Source organism: Copadichromis virginalis, linkage group LG13 (assembly GCF_057382275.1).
Source record: "Copadichromis virginalis isolate Kocher_CV1m ecotype Utaka linkage group LG13, C_Virginalis_male_GT1.1, whole genome shotgun sequence".
In the NCBI taxonomy this organism is placed as follows: Eukaryota; Metazoa; Chordata; class Actinopteri; order Cichliformes; family Cichlidae; genus Copadichromis; species Copadichromis virginalis.
Window position 1 is genome coordinate 23273572 of NC_140630.1, and position 20164 is coordinate 23293735.

At 41.3% G+C, this 20164-nt stretch overlaps 1 protein-coding gene across 1 annotated transcript in view; it reads right to left on the bottom strand.

Annotated features, from left to right (window-relative positions):
• The window catches only part of macrod2 (mono-ADP ribosylhydrolase 2), a 493575-nt gene that overhangs the window by 87757 nt on the left and 385654 nt on the right, over positions 1-20164 (bottom strand). The window contains exon 7 of the mRNA XM_085478096.1: positions 8439-8469. Within this exon, the coding sequence (XP_085334222.1) occupies positions 8439-8469 (31 nt within the window). The remainder of the gene's footprint in view (positions 1-8438; positions 8470-20164) is intronic.

Genomic DNA, 20164 nt, shown 5'->3' on the forward strand with positions numbered 1-20164 from the left:
GGCTCTCCCTGTCTCCCAAGCACACTTAACCTTTCCAGTGATATAATTTCTTTTTTGTTTAAATGTTACCTTTTGGAAAAGTGCTACCACACCTATGAAGGAGTAACAACAGATCAAGTAACACAAGCCAACAGATGTGTAGATGACAAGAAAGCTTAAAAAAATAGATCCACAAAGAAAACACCAGCTGTTTAGGAAACCGCAGGAGAAAAAAGAGAGGTGTCGGAGAAGTAGAACACAAACAAATGAAACAAATAAGTAAATTGTTAAAATTGTAAATAACTGCCTTTGTGCTCTAGCTCTATTCATCTTAAGAGAGAGATAAACAGGCACACATTATATTTGGAGCTAAAAACAGGTCTAAATCTCGATAATAGTACATGCTGGTCACCAGAAGTGTGGATGGCACTGAGTACATTTAATCTATTCTATGTGGAGTTTCTACAAATGCTTTATTGATTCGAGAGCTATACCTATTAATCATAGCGGAGAAGAAAAGAGGGGCAGAGAGAGCAGTTAGCTGGAGAAATAATGAAAACAGTAACAGGAAGGTGAAATGATAGACTTGGTAGTCTATGTTGGACAGAGATTTAGATGGAAAGCCTGTAAAAGGTGTCAGAGCAGCTGAGGGCAGCCTGGCAGAACGACCCTGCTCAACTGCAACATCAAGGTCAATGGCAGCATTTCGAGAGCTCTCTCATCATTTGTCTCCTTCTGCAACTTTTAACTTTCACCACCTCTCCTCTCTTTGTCCATTTCAGCCTGGCCACGTACGTTGAAACGGCGAGACAGAAAAACTCTCGGTCCACACGTCCAAAAGAGTCTCTCTCAGACCTGCGAGTCACAGCAGGAGTGACAACCCCGCTTCCTGAATGATGTTCAGCTCTGACTCTTTTATATGCTCAAGTACGCACAAAATGACAGAGTTCAGTGTTTTACTTCTCCATCTTCTCCTTTCAACACCTCCTTCTCATTTTTTTTGCCATTTGCTGTGTTGAGAGTTCGGGAAAAACCAATCTGTCAGGTGGCGGGCAGCTGGCGTCGGGCGCAGTGATGGTGGGCCCTCCAGGGTCCCTGCTCTACTTGGCTCGGCTCTCACCTATGCTGGGAATATGCTCGGCTTTGGGAGATTTGTCTTAGTGAGGTGCACTAATGGGATATGTGCAGCACAGCGCCGCTGATGAGGGCTCAGGTGGCGCAGTGTTATTTCTGCTTATGGCTCCTCTACTTCATCACCAGCACAGGGCGAGGAGAGGAGAGGGGAGAGAAACTTGCATGTACCGTGTAAATAAAAGGACACAACAACACTATTGCGTAACATTGGGATATGCAGTCAACAATTTTGACACTATAGCAGCTACAAGCCAAGTGTTCATCCAGTAATTTCATGCCTTTGACTTAAAGCAGCATCATTGAACTGTTCGAGAAGGACTGCTTAATTTCCTTTTAATTTCCTTTTAGTTAAAGCTTTATTTTTATCCCCATCCAGCAAGTTACATCCATCTTGCGCGTATGCACACTTGCTTTGATGTAGCCAATCGACAGGATCTCCACCCTTTCTTTGCAAAGAAAGGGTGGAGACACTGGTCATATGCAAAAAGCACTTCTTGCATAAGTCCCTATGTCATTTTTCAGGCATATAGTAGGTTGTGTATTTTACATGAATAAAAACCAAAGAAAGTCCCTTGAGTTTGATGTTAAAGCTAAAAATTCAGATATTCTGTTCAGAATGCTAAACAAAAGCTCCCATCTCAATCACAGTCAACTCTGTAACAGTTGGAAAATAGAAGTTCGTGGTCAAAAATATCCACTCAACTGTAACATGGGAGGAAAAAATATATATAAATGTGTACTCTGCCTTAGGGGAAATTTTGGCTTTAAGAACAAGCAGGCCCATTGCTCTGACTGTTGCCAGCATGGCAGCTCTTTCACATCCTAAATTTACTTTAACTCAACTTTCAGAGTTAACTTTTGCAACAAACTTGTACAGCTAAGGTGTTTTTTCCTGTGGTGAGAAGTGGATGCATCACCTGATAAAGTGAGCAGTAGAAAGTCAACAAGTTGAATACATGTCCGGGCTATGTTACATTCCCATTTTTTATTTGCAAATGCATGGGTAGCCTTGTAGGCGCACACTGCAGATCACACCACTTTTGCTTTTCCTGAGTGGGCTTATATTGTGCAGAGAATACCACAGCCTGCTGTTATTTTAGGGCTTCATTATTTCTAGTGTTTCTTTCTCTCTCTCTCTCTCTCTCTCTCTCTCTTTTTAGCACCTAGTCTTCTGATTTTTTTATTTTTATTTGCAAGGATATGGTGCCAACAGATAACAGAAATGGTGAAGTCTGATAAACTGAGGCTGTATGATGTTTGAATTCCTCAGAAATACAGAAAGTGCAGGTTTTCTCCCCTTGAGGCAGAAACTGTATTGTTGGTTCCACTCTCCTTCTCCACAGCTGTAGCTGGTCAAGTTCATGTCTCAACACTCGTCATTCATTTTGATGAGCTGTCTACCTTAAAGCTGTATATAGCCCGAGGCTGAGTTAGCTGGGGCTGGCAAACTCACCACAGGTGTTGGAATGACAGTAAACTACCATAGCGCAAAAAAAACAAGCACAAAACAAACATGCGAATGTTTGACCATGCGTAATATTCTGAATCACCAGGTATACATTTCTAGTTAAGTATTGTGTATTTTTTTTAATTAGTGTTATTACTTCTCAGCTCCCTTTTTCTCTTTTTGTAACATGTAAATGCTCCTTTCATAGCTGTATTTTTAACAACAGTAATAAAGCAATTTCCCTGCAGGGATCAATACAGTTTTTTTTCCTGATTCTTCTTCTTATTATATTATGTTTGGAACAGTGATCTGTACTTGTTTTAAAGGTCTTTGGCAAGATAACGCCTCACAGCTTTCCTTGAAATATCTTAATAGTATTTTTTATTAAAAAAAGGACTTTTTATTGATGTTGTTTTCAATAAAATGTTGATAGCTTTAGTGCTATTATTAAAGATAGCTGTAATAAGAGACAGGCAGGCTGGAATCATTTAAGCTCAGTATAAAACAATGTAGATTAGGTGGATGTGGTTTGAACAGTAGAAAATCATTAAGCGTAGCACAGCTGAGCTCTGCTCTAGTTGGAGGCATCAATGCTGTGCGTTCATCTGAAAAGTGAGCGGGGGAACAGGGTAGTCACCCCATCAGGGCCCAGTGGAGAGGTGAGTTGACCCGGGGTGGAGGACAGAGTAGCGCCCCAGGACTCTAGACGCCATTGCGTGGGTGTCAAATGGCCCGGAGCTGCTCCTACACTAACACTGGGACACGACAGCAGGGCTGTGACCATGACCGACTTTGCAGCCCACAGAAGGAGACAGAGACAAAGAGGGATGGGAGGGTGTAATGTGAGGAAGAGAGGCAGGGGAGGGGGGGAAAGAGGTGAGAAGAAAGAGGGCAGAGCACAACAGCTGATGACCTTCCTTGGAAATAATCCATGTAGGTGATAGCATGCTTTGTCCTACATGCTAAAATTAACACCCGACGTTTTACTTTGTAAAAACATTCTGAGAAGTTTGTGGAATGAAAAAGTTTAATGCTCGAACAAGTTTCACAAACCCTTAAATCTATTGTCCTGTGGGTGGGAGGTGTTTTTACATTTGGCTTATCATCTGTGAAAAGTGCTGAGAACAAATGCACATTGGGCCACGGAGATCTTGCTTTCTTTGAGCACACACTCTGCTGCCCACTGATACAACATATTGCTCCTACTGTATGTGCCTTGAAATACCAAAAACCCAGCTAGATTAGGCTTCATGTATTTTGAGAGAAGGGGGAACCTGCCTGGGCCATTTCTGGCAAGCTAGCAGCAAGCAATCACTGTTTAAAGATAAGGTGCATGAATGTCTCCAGCCCTCCTAATCCTAGACAGGGATAAAGAGAGCCAGACCATGATGCTGGTTAGAGAAAAAAAATCTTAGCTGCTTGACACCTTTGATCTGGACGGTACAGCGGGATGGCAGTGTGGACATACCAGTAGAGCTTTGGTGGATTACATCCACATATCTCCCACAGCCACCAGTCAGTGCTAAAAGTCCTTTGTCAACAAATCTCGGATCAGTTACAGAGACAGATGAGCCAGAGGTGAGGGGTTAGCAGTAAACAGGAAGATATTTGTCCAAAGAAGAGAAGCAGCTTTGCCACATCAAGCGCCTCTGATTCTTTTGATAGCGTTATAAATACATGCGTGCAATGGCTTCTTATCCAGCAAACAGCAGAAGTAATATACGTGTCCTTGCTTATAAACTGCATGCCTCATTATGGGGTTGTTGAAAAGTGCTTTTTCAGCACTGCCTAAGACCTGATCTGCACAAGGTGCAAAAGTCTAAAATGCATCTGAAAATAGTTGTTTTTTCATATGATTTTCCTTGTATGGCTAATAAGACAGACTTGTCAGGGAGAACTAGAGACAAGAGGATGCATAGGAGGAAGGACAGAAAACAAAAGGATTGCAAAAGAGAAAATGACCTCTCTAAGTCGAGGTAGTTGGACTCTTGGCACTGATCCTGTGAGACGTTGAGAGGTGTCTCCTCCGTGGAAGGAATAATCCATTTAAACCCAGGTCGCACGGCTGTGATTGATGTGCAAACAGAAGCAGCACTTAATAACCTCTATCATGCTGGGTGACCTCGTGGCCCACGGAGGGCACCAGTTTGTTTATGGGTGGTACCTCCGACACACTATCGGTGCAGAAATTCTGTTGTGGCTAATGGGCCGGACTGAGGGATTGGACTGTCAGCGCAGTGTGATCTCTCATTTTTCTTTCCAAGCGTCTGAGGTACCCCCTGCACACCTCTACTACACCCAACCTCCCTGTTCTGCCATCATCTGTCAGTGGTGACTGAGTCTTCGGGAATATGGAGGCGTGAGAGAGGGTGTCAATTAGCATTAACTTTCCCTGACAAATCTGTTTGTCTCACCACAATGGCCTTGGATAACTTGTTCCTGATTCCTCTGTGTCACGATGTTTGGGGCACAGAATTTGTTTTCTTGCTCCAGTTCAAGTGCAGAAATAGGTCAAGCACGTGTACATAAGCATAGTACCTGCATGACCGTGAACGCATACTCAAAATGATGCACATTCAACAGAGACAGAAAGAGATTTCTTTTTTTAGAAAAAAATCACAGGCAAACATCGGGATCGGGGAGATGTGACTTCCACGCTAAAGAGCTTTTGTTTATATTGCTAAAATGGAAGCTGACCTTAAAGGTTATCTAAAATGCACAGAAAATGCCAGAACTCCTGACAAGAGAGCAGAGGCCCTTTCAGAATATGGCAGTACTCAGGGGGCACGCAGAGGACTCGGAGAACAACAACACAGCTCTGTGCTATCTATACTGTACTTCCTTTGAAAGTCCCTCCTCTATTTGCCCTCTGCTGTGTGAAGATCTTTAGTCTTAATCAGCTGTTGTTCTGTGGAGATCTAGTTATGGATGCGCTAAGCTGTTTATTTATTAAACAGGCTGTTTAATCCCCCCCTCCCACTCCACTGCATGCTTGGCTCTGCACAGACCATCCTTTTGATGCGAGGGGGCTCCTGGTGGTGTGGTATGACAGGCTCCCACTGGCAGTGCAGCACACAGTAGCACAGTGAATGGCAATAAGTGGTGCCCTCGTCAGCGGCGCGCAGTACAAACAATGACCCCCACTCCACTCTCTCCCCTGCATGTATTTGCACTACCTTTGTGCCACTATAGCTACTCTACTCCATATTTTTGCTTATAACACAAAACACTGTATATAACCATTAGCTGATGCACTTCACTATACTTCTTGAATTCAGCTTGTTATGTAATTTGTTACGTCACGAGAAGTCAGACACTCGTGTTTAAGCGGATAACATATATTTTGCAGGAAGAGGAAGGAGAGTGGACTAAAAAAAGAAGAAGCCCCTGTGAGATGTGTGCATCGGCAGGTGGAACGAAACATAACATCGCAGAAAAGATGTGTGTGTGTGTGAACTGCAAAAAAGTGACAGGGGGAATTTATTCAAAATCCCAAATGGGAAGTGTTCTATCAAGAGCATAATTAAACGTCTTGTGATTTATGAGCACGCTTTACTAAAGACTGGTCTTTATTAACACACATATGCAATAGCGCGTGTCAGGATAGCTCGCCACTCGGACTATCTTTTATCTATGCCGGGCAGTTTCAGCTAGTTTAATGAGCACTGCCAAAGTTTATCAGGCTCTATAATCAGTACTTTGCGTGTAGTATTTCAGAGTGCAACAGCTGGCAGTTAGTTATAGTCCAGGTTTGATAAAGGCAGAGGAGTAATGGCTTTGGTTGGAGAGAAAAACAAACAGATGTAAGGTACCCAGCATGTGGGCAGAGGCTTTTTTTTAATGTTCCCCAGGGGCTGTAGATGAATCATTTTATTTTTGCATACTGTCTACAGTTGGAAATCAAAACACAAAACTCAGACTAAAACTTAATTACTTTGTTTTTCATTAGACGTTTAAAAAAAACCAAAGAAATATGGAAAGGTAGAGGCTTCTGTGCTTTCACTAACGGACTAGGACTACATCAATAACTAACAGGTTTAATCAATAACCAAACTGTCATTTTTCATACAGAAACAGTTTCCAACCATAGTCGTGAAAATTAGCTCATCCGGTTTGATCTGTGTCTTCACATCACATGTGACATGTTTGTTCAGGACATGAAACGGCAGCACAAATCTCTGGCATGTCAACTGGAAACGAGTCAGAACGGCCTGAGTATAATCACAGCTGAATGCACCTCTCAAGCGTCTGCACAGATGCTTTTCAGGGTGTGTTTTACCAGCTGAATGCACTCTGTTTGCAAGTTATGGCAAATACTCTAGCACTGTAGAGACATGTGCCGCTGAAATGCACAGCAAATCACAAATAAGGTGCTCAACTGTCACTGATTATCAACATTTCATCATTTTCTTTATGAGCTGTGACTGGATAGTTGCACCGACTCACATGTGCACTACAGTCCAGTCCCTAGCTTTTAATTAAATCCAGTCAGTGGCTGTTGATGCTTCGCTTACAGTTTGAGATACGGCTTCAAATGTCTGCATTTTAAATAAAAAACCAGCATCAGGTCTTAATAGCACACTCAAATAGCTCAGATGTGTCTGTGCTTATCTACACCAATGATGTTGTTTAAAAAATCCTTTTAAATTAAATTCACACAGTGAAACAGCTGTGGAAGTAAGCTGCAGTAGGTTTAGTAAATTAGGTAGCTTTTATGTAGCTTTATTAGAACAACAACAGCTGCATAGGTGTATATAATAAATCTGAGCGAGGTCAACCACATGAAGAATAGTACAGAAAGCACCGGAAATATAACTCCCCGACGTAAAATGGACAAAAAACAAGTATCATCTAAAATGATCTGAATTACCGAGGAATGTGAAAGGAACTATCCACCCTTTGGTGTCATACATTTTAATTATCTGGTTTTCTTTGCTGTTTTCAGAAGAAGGTTTCGAGGGCTTTTGAAACTTTTGTTAGTTTTGCTTTCTGAGTTCAATATGTCACTTTTGAATTCGCATTACACTCGGCACGTGGACATAATAAATGCTGTGTTGTATGCCTATTGAGAGCGCGAACAGTGCATGCACATATCTTGAGGAAACAGTGTTTGTAAAATTGGCAGCACCTCGTCTTGTGAAATGATCAGAGGCACTTATCGACTCTCATGAGATCCCTGCCTAAAGAAGTATAGACCCAGAATCATTTATCAGTTGTTGCCTCGCACTGGCATTTTTTTAAATTGGCAGAATACTGTAGGTATCTGCAATTACGCATAACTTTACAGAGCAGTTGTGGCTGCTTATGTGGAACTACATTGCTGCTAATAGTCAGTTGCAAACAACAGAAATTAGCATGTTAATTAATCCTTACACATTTGGCACCTACTGCAAGTATTGGAGCTGTATGCAAATTCATAAACTGTACAGTGTACGGTGTGGGGTAAAAACAGGCAATTTAAATGATCAAAAGAGTCAAAGAATCAACATGTTTTCTTGCATTTAACTTTTTTTTATCTTCAAAACTCAAAAATTCTGTTCATATCAACAAGTCTGGTTTCTTTTCAGTGTGACTTTAAGTGTAATGAGCACATCAGCTCTCTGCCAGCAATGCCTTGCAGCTTATTTGGCTTGATCTCATGAGGGTGCATAAGCAGTATTCAGTATTCTTCTACGTCCTGCCTTTGTCCAACATGGTTTAAGGTGAACTTGTTGGTATATTTAGTATTTATATCTAAGTAACCTCCGCCCTATGTGCATCATTTTAAAATATTCAGCCACAAACTGGGGAATATGAGCAGCTTGTTATCATTGAGTTGCACTGAAAGAACAAAGCAAATGGATAAAAACAGAAATAAAAGAAGGGAGACTGAGCTTACCGTAGATGCCTGTGGATATACATGGGAAGGCCTGCGCAAAGAGAGAGAGAGAGATGGAGAAAACAATCAGCATGATCACACAAATTAAGACAAAAGTAATTCCTCTTTGAAGCCAAACGTTTAATTTTGTAGCAGAGGAATTCAAACGTCATCTACTGAAATAAAATGTTGCACGACTGCACCCATCTGCGTTAAACTGTAACTATTGTCAGGCATCTGTGTTCTCAGAGCGTGTTCTGGGGAGCTTGCAGGAGTGCTCACAGACATATTCAATCTGTCCTTGGCCCACGCTGTGGTACCGGCCTGCTTCAAATCCACCTCCATCGTCCCGATACCCAAAAACTCCAACCCATCTTGCCTCAATGACTACCGCCCAGTAGCACTCACCCCCATCATCACTAAGTGCTTAGAGCAGCTGGTCCTAGCACACTTCAAATCCTGTCTCCCCCCCACCCTGGACCCCCACCAATTCGCATACCGCCAGAACAGGAGCACAGAGGATGCAGTCTCCATCGCACTGCACTCTGTCCTCTCACACCTGGACAACAACAACACCTACGCCAGAATGCTGTTTATAGACTTCAGTTCAGCATTCAACACAATCCACCCCTCACAACTCATCAGGAAACTGACAGACCTGGGCATCAGCTCCCTCATCTGCAAATGGTTACTGGACTTCCTGACCAACCGCCCCCAACATGTCCGGCTGGATAACCGCTGCTCATCTACCATCACAATGAACACCGGTGTACCACAAGGCTGTGTGATGAGCCCTTTCCTCTACTCCCTCTTCACCCACGACTGCAGACCTGCTGATGGTTCCAACACCATCATTAAGTTTGCAGATGACACCACGGTGATTGGCCTCATCAGTGACAACGATGAGGCCGCCTACAGGGAGGAGGTGGATCGTCTGGCTGAGTGGTGCGACACAAACAACCTGCTGCTTAACACCGAGAAGACCAAGGAGCTCATCGTGGACTACAGGAGGAATGCTGACCCACATCCACCCATCCACATTAAGGGGACGGCTGTGGAGCGTGTGAGCAGCTTCAAGTTCCTGGGAGTCCACATCTCCGAGGATCTCACCTGGACGACCAACTGCTCCAAGCTGGTCAAGAAGGCTCACCAGCGCCTCTTCTTCTTGAGGACCCTGAGGAAGAACCACCTGTCCTCAGACATCCTGGTGAACTTCTATCGTTGCACCATCGAGAGCATCCTGACCAACTGTATAACAGTCTGGTACGGGAACTGCTCTGCCTCGGACCGGAAGGCGTTGCAGAGGGTCGTGAAAACTGCCCAGCGCATCGCCGGAGCACCACTTCCTGCCGTAAAAGACATCTACAGGAAGCGGTGTCTGAAAAGGGCTGGGAAAATCATCAAAGACCCCAGTCACCCATCACATGGACTCTTCACCCTCCTGCCCTCTGGGAGGCGCCACAGGAGCCTCCGGACTAAGACCACCAGGTACCGGAACAGCTTCTTCCCCACAGCTGTCAGACTCCTGAACTCTGCCTCCTGACATCTGACCCACGTTAAACTCATGGACTGAACATACACACACCCACAATGGACAACTGTACCCTCAAACACACAATAATAACATGGAGTGAACCACCACTCACAACCACTAGCACTTTATATAGCCTCTGTAGAAACTATCTACACCCTCACTTATCTTAACTGCACTACTGTATAGCTCTGTGTAAATAATCATTCTGTACATTCAATAATCTTTAATCCTACAACTGTTTACAACTTGCATAGTTCCCATTTCTATATAGCTGTATATCCCAGATTCTGTAAAGTTATTTATTTCATATTCTGTATAGTTTTTCATATTTATATCCTGTTCATATCCTGTACATAGCTTGTACTCACTACAGCCTTTACATACTTAGTTATAGAATATTCACAACATACTTCATACCGTGTACATTATAACATACCATAATAGACCCATTTCTGTAGTATACTTACATATCTATACTATTGCTAATATATATTGTAATATATCTATATCACTAAAGCACTTCTGGATGGATGCAAACTGCATTTCGTTGCCCTGTACCTGTGCATGTGCAATGACAATAAAGTTGAATTCTATTCTAATTCTAATTCTATTCTACTGTACACTTGTATGATTGCCATTTACCGCGACTGCTTCACTTGTTTATTCCCAGGAGCAGCAATTTCCACTAACATTTGACGAATTCCCTGCAGTGACGATGCAGAAGTGTGTCGTAAACCATATTCCAGCTTCAATGCAAGATGCATAAATACAAATACTGAAGTGAAAAAGAACATTTTCACAGGACTCTGTGAAGTCCTGGGAAAAACTACAGTACAAAACAAGATTCAATAATTTGTTTGGGCATTGACTGGCCCATTACAATACCCTGATTCTTTTCTTTATCAGCCATTCTGTTGTTGCTGGGCTTTGGATGACACTTTGAATACTGGCCAAGCTTTAACTGTTGGATAATTATCCTCACGTGTGAAAACGTTGGTGTCCAGAGTTCATGGCTGACTCAAAGACCACAAGAGTCCAAAATCCTGTGGCTGCAGAATAAGCCCAAATCATCACCCCTCCATCATTGTGCTTGACCGTTGGTATGATGTGTTTGTGCTGATATGTTGGGCCAGAAATGATGTTGTGCATTATGACTAACAGCTCCACATTTTCCTCATCATACTGCAATGCTCTTTTTAGAGAAAAGACAACCCTCCTCCTGACAACCCTGCCAAACAAACCATACTTCTTCAGCTTTTTTGTAATTGTTCTGCATGAACTTTAATATTTAACATGCTATCTGGGGACTGTAGAGTCTTAGATGCACTGCACAGCCTGACCTTGGGATGAATCTGCTAGGACGACCAGTCCTGGGAAGATTGTGTTAACAGACACCTGAATGCTCCAGACCAGCAAACTACCAAAGCACATTGCTGCTATTTACCCACTTTATTCCTACAGAAGATTAAGGATATACTTAATTTTCCACAGAACTGCATAGATACACAGTATACTTTTTGTTAGCATCCAAATAAAAGCTTATCAAACATCCCTCTTTACACACATATTTTATGTTTTTTAAGTTCCATCTTTGACTGTTATACCAATCACTGCATTATAATGCATGTATTATATGTATACTTGATGGCCAGTATAGCTCATTATGGAATAGTGGATTTCACATCTTATTAATCATGACTATCCAAATGAGATCGACCTTGTCTGTCACTTACTTTTAGTGTCTAAGGTTTAAGTGTCTTTGATGTCAATACACAGTCTGTGACTCGCAGACAAACAAACTTTATTGTGAGTAAAAATACAAACTGCCAGCAGTGACTCAGTTGTGTTAAAGTAGCAACAAGGGCATCCCAGGAGGAGGTTTTTTAGTGCATGATGATAAAGCTAAACACAAAATCCCAGTAATCGCTGCCACATTTGGATCAATAGTACAAATCAATAATATAGCAGCCACCAAACTGCAGGAAAGCACATACACCAAACAAAAGAGACATGTGGAGAATGAGAAGAAGGATAAATAGAATTATCTTCATGACCCAAAGAGCCAAAACTAACACATATTTATTTATGGACGTCTTTTCCAAAAAGATTATAAAAAGTAACCACCTTGTAATAGTTCTGGCTTTGCAGCACTTTGCAGCAGACATATTATTCAAGCATGGCTTTATAGCTGAAAATAGTTTCATTACTCTTTACTTCTGTGAGCTAATATATTATGATACATAGGCCTTGCTATAAGCTCCCCTATTTCACATTCATCTTTTTAAGTATATTAATAAACACTAAAGAGAAAGAATTTTTTTCAAAGGTCCCATTTGTCCTCAAAACAAGCTGAATACGTGCTTTAGTTCTTGCATTCATCAAAAGGCGTGGCTACAACATTAATATAATAAGATGACAAATGAAGAAAAAAAAGGAAAATGTTTCCTCTAGCAGCTTATAAAGCTGGATGAATATAGAACAACAGAACAGCACAGAGATTAATCAAAGAATAACACCCGTACGTCAAGTTCTCTCAGTGCCAAAACTAAGCCCAACAGTTTGCTTTTCTCACACTGACCCTGTCAAGTTGCATTTAGAAACAGGCTGTTTCTATTAGCTGTGCCAAGATCGCTTCGTTTTAGAAATGAAAACACGATTAATAGATCTGAAAGAGAACGAACCATACATGTCTCCTCATAGAGTGATTATACAAATGCATTAATCAACGCATTCATCTTCGAGCCGTTTCAACGTATAGCATTAAGAAAGCAAATAGTTAATTACAAGGACAAAAAAGATATTCAAAATTTTTTTTTGTTACTTCAAAGCATCACAACCTGTGACTCTAGCTTTGAAATGCAATGGTCTGTTTTTCCTTGGTTTGGTTTAAGAGGAAAGACTCTGTTTGCATTCTTATTTACCAGTTTTCAGGTTCCGCCTGTCAAGGTAAATCTTTCTTCTGTGGGCTGATTTAAATCTTTTACTGATGCTTTGACCTTTCCAGATGACTGTCTGGGTCTGACACAAACCACAGATGATGAAGCGTGGAAAAGCATGGCCGTTTTTAGCCCTGTGCCAGGCTCAGACCGTGGCACGCGCAGAGGCATACTGAGATTAAAAGTGCAAAACTGTCACGTATATCCTAACACAACAAACAATATTTCAAAGAATTACTGCGTGCAAATAGGATTACTTATAATAGACTGACTCATTAGAGGCACGGAAAATCAGAGTATCTCAATTATAAAAATTGATGACACTTTTACATATAGGCAATAGTCTATTGAAGCTGGAATCTAAATTACCCCAGCAGAAGAAAACGATATGAAGGACTATCATAATAAGGAAAGTTACTTCCTGTCAGTCAGCCAAGGTGATCCTGAGCCAGAAGCCTCGTTATCCTCTCTCAGCTTAAAGGCCAAAGTGTCAGTCACCTGACGTTGAACTTCTGCTCTGATTGCACCTTTAACATATAACAGGCTGTGGGAGTGACGGCCTATCAGCGTAATCAATTAAAATCCTTTTTATTAGTTCCTTGGCTGATCCATTAAAGGACTATTGATCACGCTGGTGTGAAATTGCACCAGGTAATCACTTAATGGGATGCTGTCAAAATGTGACACCACTGTGACACATTCATTTATTTGTTTGAAGGGCATTTGATTGCAAGAGGGAAAAGTAGTACACAGTAATGTGGAAAGATTTTAAGCACTTTACGAGGGTTAGATTCATATTCATCACTCAGCAACGTCAGGGAGTTGCCTAATCGGTCCAAAAATCAATCAGTAGCTCGACAATGACCCCAAGCATGCAGCCGGAGTGTTTTCTCAGATTCTCAAGGATCTCGAGGATGACATGGAGAGACAAACATTCAAAATATCTGCCAAATATTGTACCTCGAAACACTGCAGCCAGTGCCCAGAAAAGACCCTTTGCAAAACAATGACACAACCTATTTATCATAAAATGAGCTCAATTTTTAACCTAATATATAGGGAAACAATGGAAGAACTAGTATACAGATTTAATCTGCTTTAGTAACATATTCAGTCAAATTAATGCAGAGTGATGATTATGGCGAGAACCTTAGATGAAAATGAAATGCTACAACATGTCTGTGAACGTTCTCAGTCATCCAGGTCATCGTAGTCTAAGCAGCGTCTGGACTTCTTTAGGTTTCTTGAAGACGTTTCACTTCTCACCTGAGAAGCTTCTTCAGTTCTAAGAGCAACTGGTGGAGAGTCCCAGATTTTGAGCCCTATGGGAGTGTCCCCAAGAGGGTCATGGACCCCCTATTGATCCTCTACTTAATCACACAAGCCAAGGTGTGAAAACGAGTGTGGGTCACAATCAGCCAAAGTTTCAGCTCACTGTGAAACCTAGCCCCACCCTATCATGTGATTTACTGAGGTCAAATGGCCCAGGATGTGAGTGGGTGTTAAGGCATTTGGGAAGGGATCTCAAAACTGGATTATAGATGGCAGACACTTGGTGTCGTAAGCCACCATCCCTGTTCAAAGATGGTCGTTCACAGTGAACATAGATGGCTTCTTTCACCCCTCTTTCAAACCATCTGTCTTCTCTGTTCAAAATGTGAACATTGGCATTCTCGAAAAAGTGACTTCTAGTTTGAATGTTACAACATTCAAACTTCAGTTAGGTTTCATTTTTAAGCACCCCTCTGAAGGACACAGAGAAATGGTTCTGCAAAATGAAGGGCTTGTCTTTTTACAACTGCATTACATTGGCAATGACACGAAGAGCTCCTGACATGAGCTGCTGCTCATGTTCTTGATCAAACTTAATTTAGGTTGTGATGAATTTTCAACCACCAGATGCAGTTGATACAAGCCAGGTGATAATTTAATTAATGTTTTTAGATCGTAATATACATTAATTTAAGAAGGCAATGCATTTCAAAACCAGGTGACAGAGGATGCTAAGAGGAGTGACCAGCAGTTGAAGTACTTAAATTTCAAGCAACCATTTTCTGTCAAATGAATTAAATGCAAATCTGTCATTTGTCAACACAAACAAACAAACAAACAAACAAAAACCTGAACATTTAAATCAATGACAAAACAGATTTCATTATATCTGTATTCTACTCATTCTGTGAATTAGTCATTTTGAACATGTTACAATGTTAAAGAGTGCTTTACCATAAACACTCAAATTTAGAGAGCACAGGACAACCTGGCGATCAAGCAAAATACCTTAAATAGCCATCAGCATCACATCCATAAAAATTCATCTAGTTACACTAAATTGATCGCTCTTTGCTACTGTAGTGCAATTTTTGCAGTGAGACAGATGATAATGGTAGCTTTACCATGCCTATGCAGTTTTGGATTGAAAATATTTCGGAGAACGGTAGAAGAGATAAGGAAGAGCACGCTGAGCAGCAGGAAACACTAAGCGTCCATATGAAGGTGCAACAGCGGGAACCGAGTTACATAAAGAGAAAGGTCGATACTGTGATGATGTCATTGTTAATGCACATTATAAGACTTTGTCAGCAAAAATCATGCTGAAGCTCAATCTACTTTATATGGATCTATCAGGCAGTAAGCGTGCAGTGTAATATTTAAAACCAGTTTACTTTTATTTTTCACTAACCAAAGATATTTCATAGATTTTATATAAACTCTTTAAGAACAACCTCAAAATGCTTCTGCACATAATACTCTATAGTATCACATATAGCAGTAGTGCTTTTAAAGACAGAAAAGAAATGACGAGCGGAATTTAAGCCAAAATCACACTAAATGCAACAAAGTTGCTACAGTAGTTTTCGGAGGCAAACCAGAGAGTGCAGCAATGTAAGAATAGTAAAGCATAACCCACTTCTCATCTTCTTTCCCCATCAACCCTGGGCCACCATTGACGACATTTTTGCATACATACTTTTATATCTGCTTACACTGAATAAGGTCTAATGTTAATTAAGGCCGTCAGCACTATATTTGCAGTCATGACCTATGATTTGTTGTTTAGGTTATTATTTCTATCTCTGGCTGCTCATTAGAAATGAGTCAGCGTGTACGCCTGCACCCTGGTATGGGGCTATAGCTGACATGTAGGCTTGTTGCTGATTTTCTTTGCTCAGAGTGTTCAGAAATTGGTCACCAGGGAAATTACTCTGTTGCCAGGGCTCCTCCCTAATCTATCACATCACTTTAAAGTGGAGCACCTTTCCTCTCAGTATTTCTACACACTTATTTGGTTCAAAATGCATTAGATACAGCACAGAATGAATAAAGTGTGCAATGTTTTCAAGAAAAAAAATTATTTATTTGGACCTTTGGTGTTACGTATAACTCAAACGCACTGACAAATATCTGCATGTTTACAGAGACTGCATTTTCATTTTAAAACTGACACAACAAAGCTTATTAATGCATGATTTATTGAGTGCATATTGTGACTAGAGTTTACCAAATATAGAGCTAATAAAACTTAGTCACTGTTACCGCTAAGTTTGATGGCCTGCAGCTTTTTATCATTTGTTAAACAGCAGGAAATGGCACAATAAAGATAGTTCAACCTGTGGCAAAATGCTGTTGCGTTACTGTACCTGCTGCAGGCACTTCACAGTAGCCACGAGCAGACAGGTTAATGGAGAGAAAAGCATGCATGGGCACAGTGACCGCAGGATCCTGCCGGGGGAGCACCTCGTCTCGGCTGGCTGAGTAAATAGCACTGGACCCGGGGTGGTGCCCCAGTAGGTAGGAGCCTCCTAGCCTGTTTGCAGATGGAAGGTATGCTTATAAATCACAGCAGCATGGGGAGATCTTGCGCAAATGTGACCACAAGTATGTTATTATTCACCAGTGATGCCACAGTGTGGGCTTACATCAGGGCATCAAAAACAGGAATCCAACAGAATCCTCTTTGTTGACTGCTGTAATTCTTTAAGCATGTAGGTCATGCCTGGTTTTTCAGTTTCACAAATTGGCTACCTGCTACTGCAGAAAGGAACATGCCAGTTACAGATCAGGATATTTAAATATGACACATTAACACCCTTTTATTCTGCATAATACCACAGTCAATACTCTGTGTCATTATGCTAAATGGAGGATGGAGAAATGCAGAGGCTAGGAAACCTGGCACCTAATGGCCCGAGTCCCACCTCAGTTTTCATATGTGCCAAGATCAAATACAACTATTATCACAATTACATCTGTCCATTAAGGTCTCAGCATCATTGGCTGTGTAGGGAATTACTCGCGAGCCAGGATGGATCTTTGCTACTCAAGGGATTATTTCACTTCCCAGGTAGAGTGCACAGAAAGTGCACAGAGTTTCAGGAACGGCACGCTCACTTTTAGGTGCCACTGATGGAAAGCACGTGTGCAAAATCCAGGAGTGACTATGGCAATTCCAGCTCCTCTGATGAGCAGCTGTAAGGGTGGGGATAATGAAACTCGGAACATAAAATGACCGTTTTATGTTCCTGCTGTGTGGACATTTGACGTGTTTGCGTGATCACAAATTGTTACGGTGTCTGCGAAGAAATGCCATGAATCAGCCTTCAGGTAGAGCATTCGTATTGTTACAAACAGAACAGAACATCTCTTTCCTCCTTGAAGGTCCTGCCAGCAATAAATACAAAATTATGCTGCCACAAAGCATTTTCTATCCTTAAGAAATAGTAGGTAACATTTAACAAAAACAGAAATGAAAATATAGACCTTTAGAAGAGTAGTTATCACAATGTTTTTTCTTCAAATCCAGATCCATCTATTTTTTTGTGCAAATGTGAGTCCAAAGGAGCAAATAATCAAAAAGTGGAATCACTGACAGCGGCTATCATTTTAAAGTTTACTTCAGATATACTTCAGTACCCTGAATATTTGCATTTTACTATTGAATCCCCAGCCTATATGGATATAATTATATTACAAAAATAATATACTATAATATATACAAAAGTACATTCTTTATTTTCAGCTCAATAGAAGGACTCATCCTCATCACATCCCTTCTCAATGTTACTATAAAAGAAATCTGTAGCTTATTTGCTCAAGCCGTGTTTACTCCAGACACGAGGAAAAGTGGGCTTAGAAAGTTGTTACAGGGGAAGAAAGGCAGGCTGCAGCGTGTCTGTCAGCCAAACAATGACAGTGCTGAGATGGCTGGGCAGAAAAAAGGTGTAAATGCTTCAGCCTTTGGACGGTGCAGAGAGGTGAGGCAAATACACAGAGATGCCGAACTGATGGCTTCTTGATTCATTGATCCATGACCAGCTTGTATGGTTGATCGAGCACAGTTTACCCTGAAGCCTACAGTGCAAAGGTACACAAAGAAAGTGTTTTTTAATACAATCTGATCATGCACTAATAACTATAAAACAACTTTAAAACATTTACAGCTACACTCTATAAGTTGACACGCTTCAAAGATTAAAAATATACATATTGTATTCTGAACCAGTGCAGCGAAAATACAGCAGGAAACCGTTCTCTTTTATTTCTCGTTTCATAGTGAGTTTTCACAGAAAAAATTGTCAACTCATGACAATGATCCCGTCAGTGTCAAGTGGGAACATGATGTGAATCTGAGCTGAAGGTGCATGCAATCAGACGTCGGCTTATATTTATGTATGAGGCCTCCTGCTCAGGATTAGCTGAAATTATATCACTGGCCACTGAGCAACAGAGAGGCAAAGACAAAGGGAAGAAATTCACATCTGTGAGAAAAACTGACCTGTACATGACCCGCACACGGCTGACAGAATTCAAATGAGTGTAGGTGAGAACCATGTCAAGTAAACTCAAAAGCAAAATGCATTCCTGCTGCTCCACTGTACCTCCTCTGTACAGCTGCAGGCAGACTTCTTCTTGGATATATTCAGTTTTTTAAAGTCATATGATATTGATTAAATTAGCATGCTTGTGGTGGGTGAAATCAAGACTGCTGTGAAAAGCTGAGAAAGACAGACTCGGATTCGGATTGACAGCCGGAGAATAGAGCTGTGGCTTCGTTCTTCATAGAGCAGTAAATTCATAAATAGCAGCTTGTGGTATTACACTAGTTTACAGTCAAAATGCATTTGAAATGACTGTATATCAAGCATACAATAATCTGGCTTGAACGTTAAGAAAGGGGTTGGCAGGCAGACTAATCTCAAGCAATTTTTGACTGACTGTAAAGGATGCCCATTCACACCCAGTTAGTCTAGCCAGTACCAGTCGCTCAAGCCAGTAAACACAGAAACCAACATGAGCATCTGAGAACACTCACTGATCCATCAATTGCTCATTTACACAGCTTAATGACTGCCTACGAAGACAAATACTCGGAACAAATTGTTCCGCAAGCCATAAAGTAAACAAAAAGTCCTACAAAAGGAAAACGCCTCCGCTTGGTTTAGCCCAGTGACCTCAAGCATGACATCACCAAGTCCACAGAAGTCAGGAAATGGCAGGTAGGCTCCTTTCCTAACCTTTGACCTGAGTATGAGTAACAGAAAGTAAGAACAAAGGAACAAACAGTATTTAAGTTTAAAGCATAATAAAAGAAATGTTGACAACATATGGCTGCACATTTGTTTTAACCTGCTAAACTGCTTTCATGCAACAAAATGCTAACACAAACAAACCGGGGATGGTAAGTGAAGTGGTGTTACCTTAGCAATGGCAAATCAGAGCATGTGTGCAAAAAGCAATATGCTGTGATGTGTAAAATTAACATGCACAAAGCGAGCAGTGAGTATGAAAGTGCTCACCCACTTGTCACATCAAGACTAATTTTGGGTTACTGAACTGAAATTGATGGTTGGCTGTAGTTTGTATGTTATGCTGCTAGGTCAGTCCTGATGCCAAACGTTCTTCATTGACACTACAAATGACTAAAACACATTTTGAGCCCAGAATATTGGCAAGAAAAGCCCGAATGGGGGCAGGTGCTAATTTTCGAAGCGCCACTCTTCCTAAACTATTCATCCAATTTTGATTGCATCATCGAAAAAGCAGCTTGTGTAAAAAGCGGTTGTCAAATTTCTTCTTTTACTTGGATGGATGTAGAGAAGGAAGACATGCAGAGAGTTGGTGTGACAAAAGAGGGTCTTAGGGATGGGATGAGATGGAAGTAGATAATCCGCTGTGGCGACCCCCTAAAGAGAGCAGCCGAAAAAAGAACGTGCTGCTGAATGTACCGTCAATCACATTCAGCAGAACTTGCACAAGTAAGTGCCTGAACTGTTCAC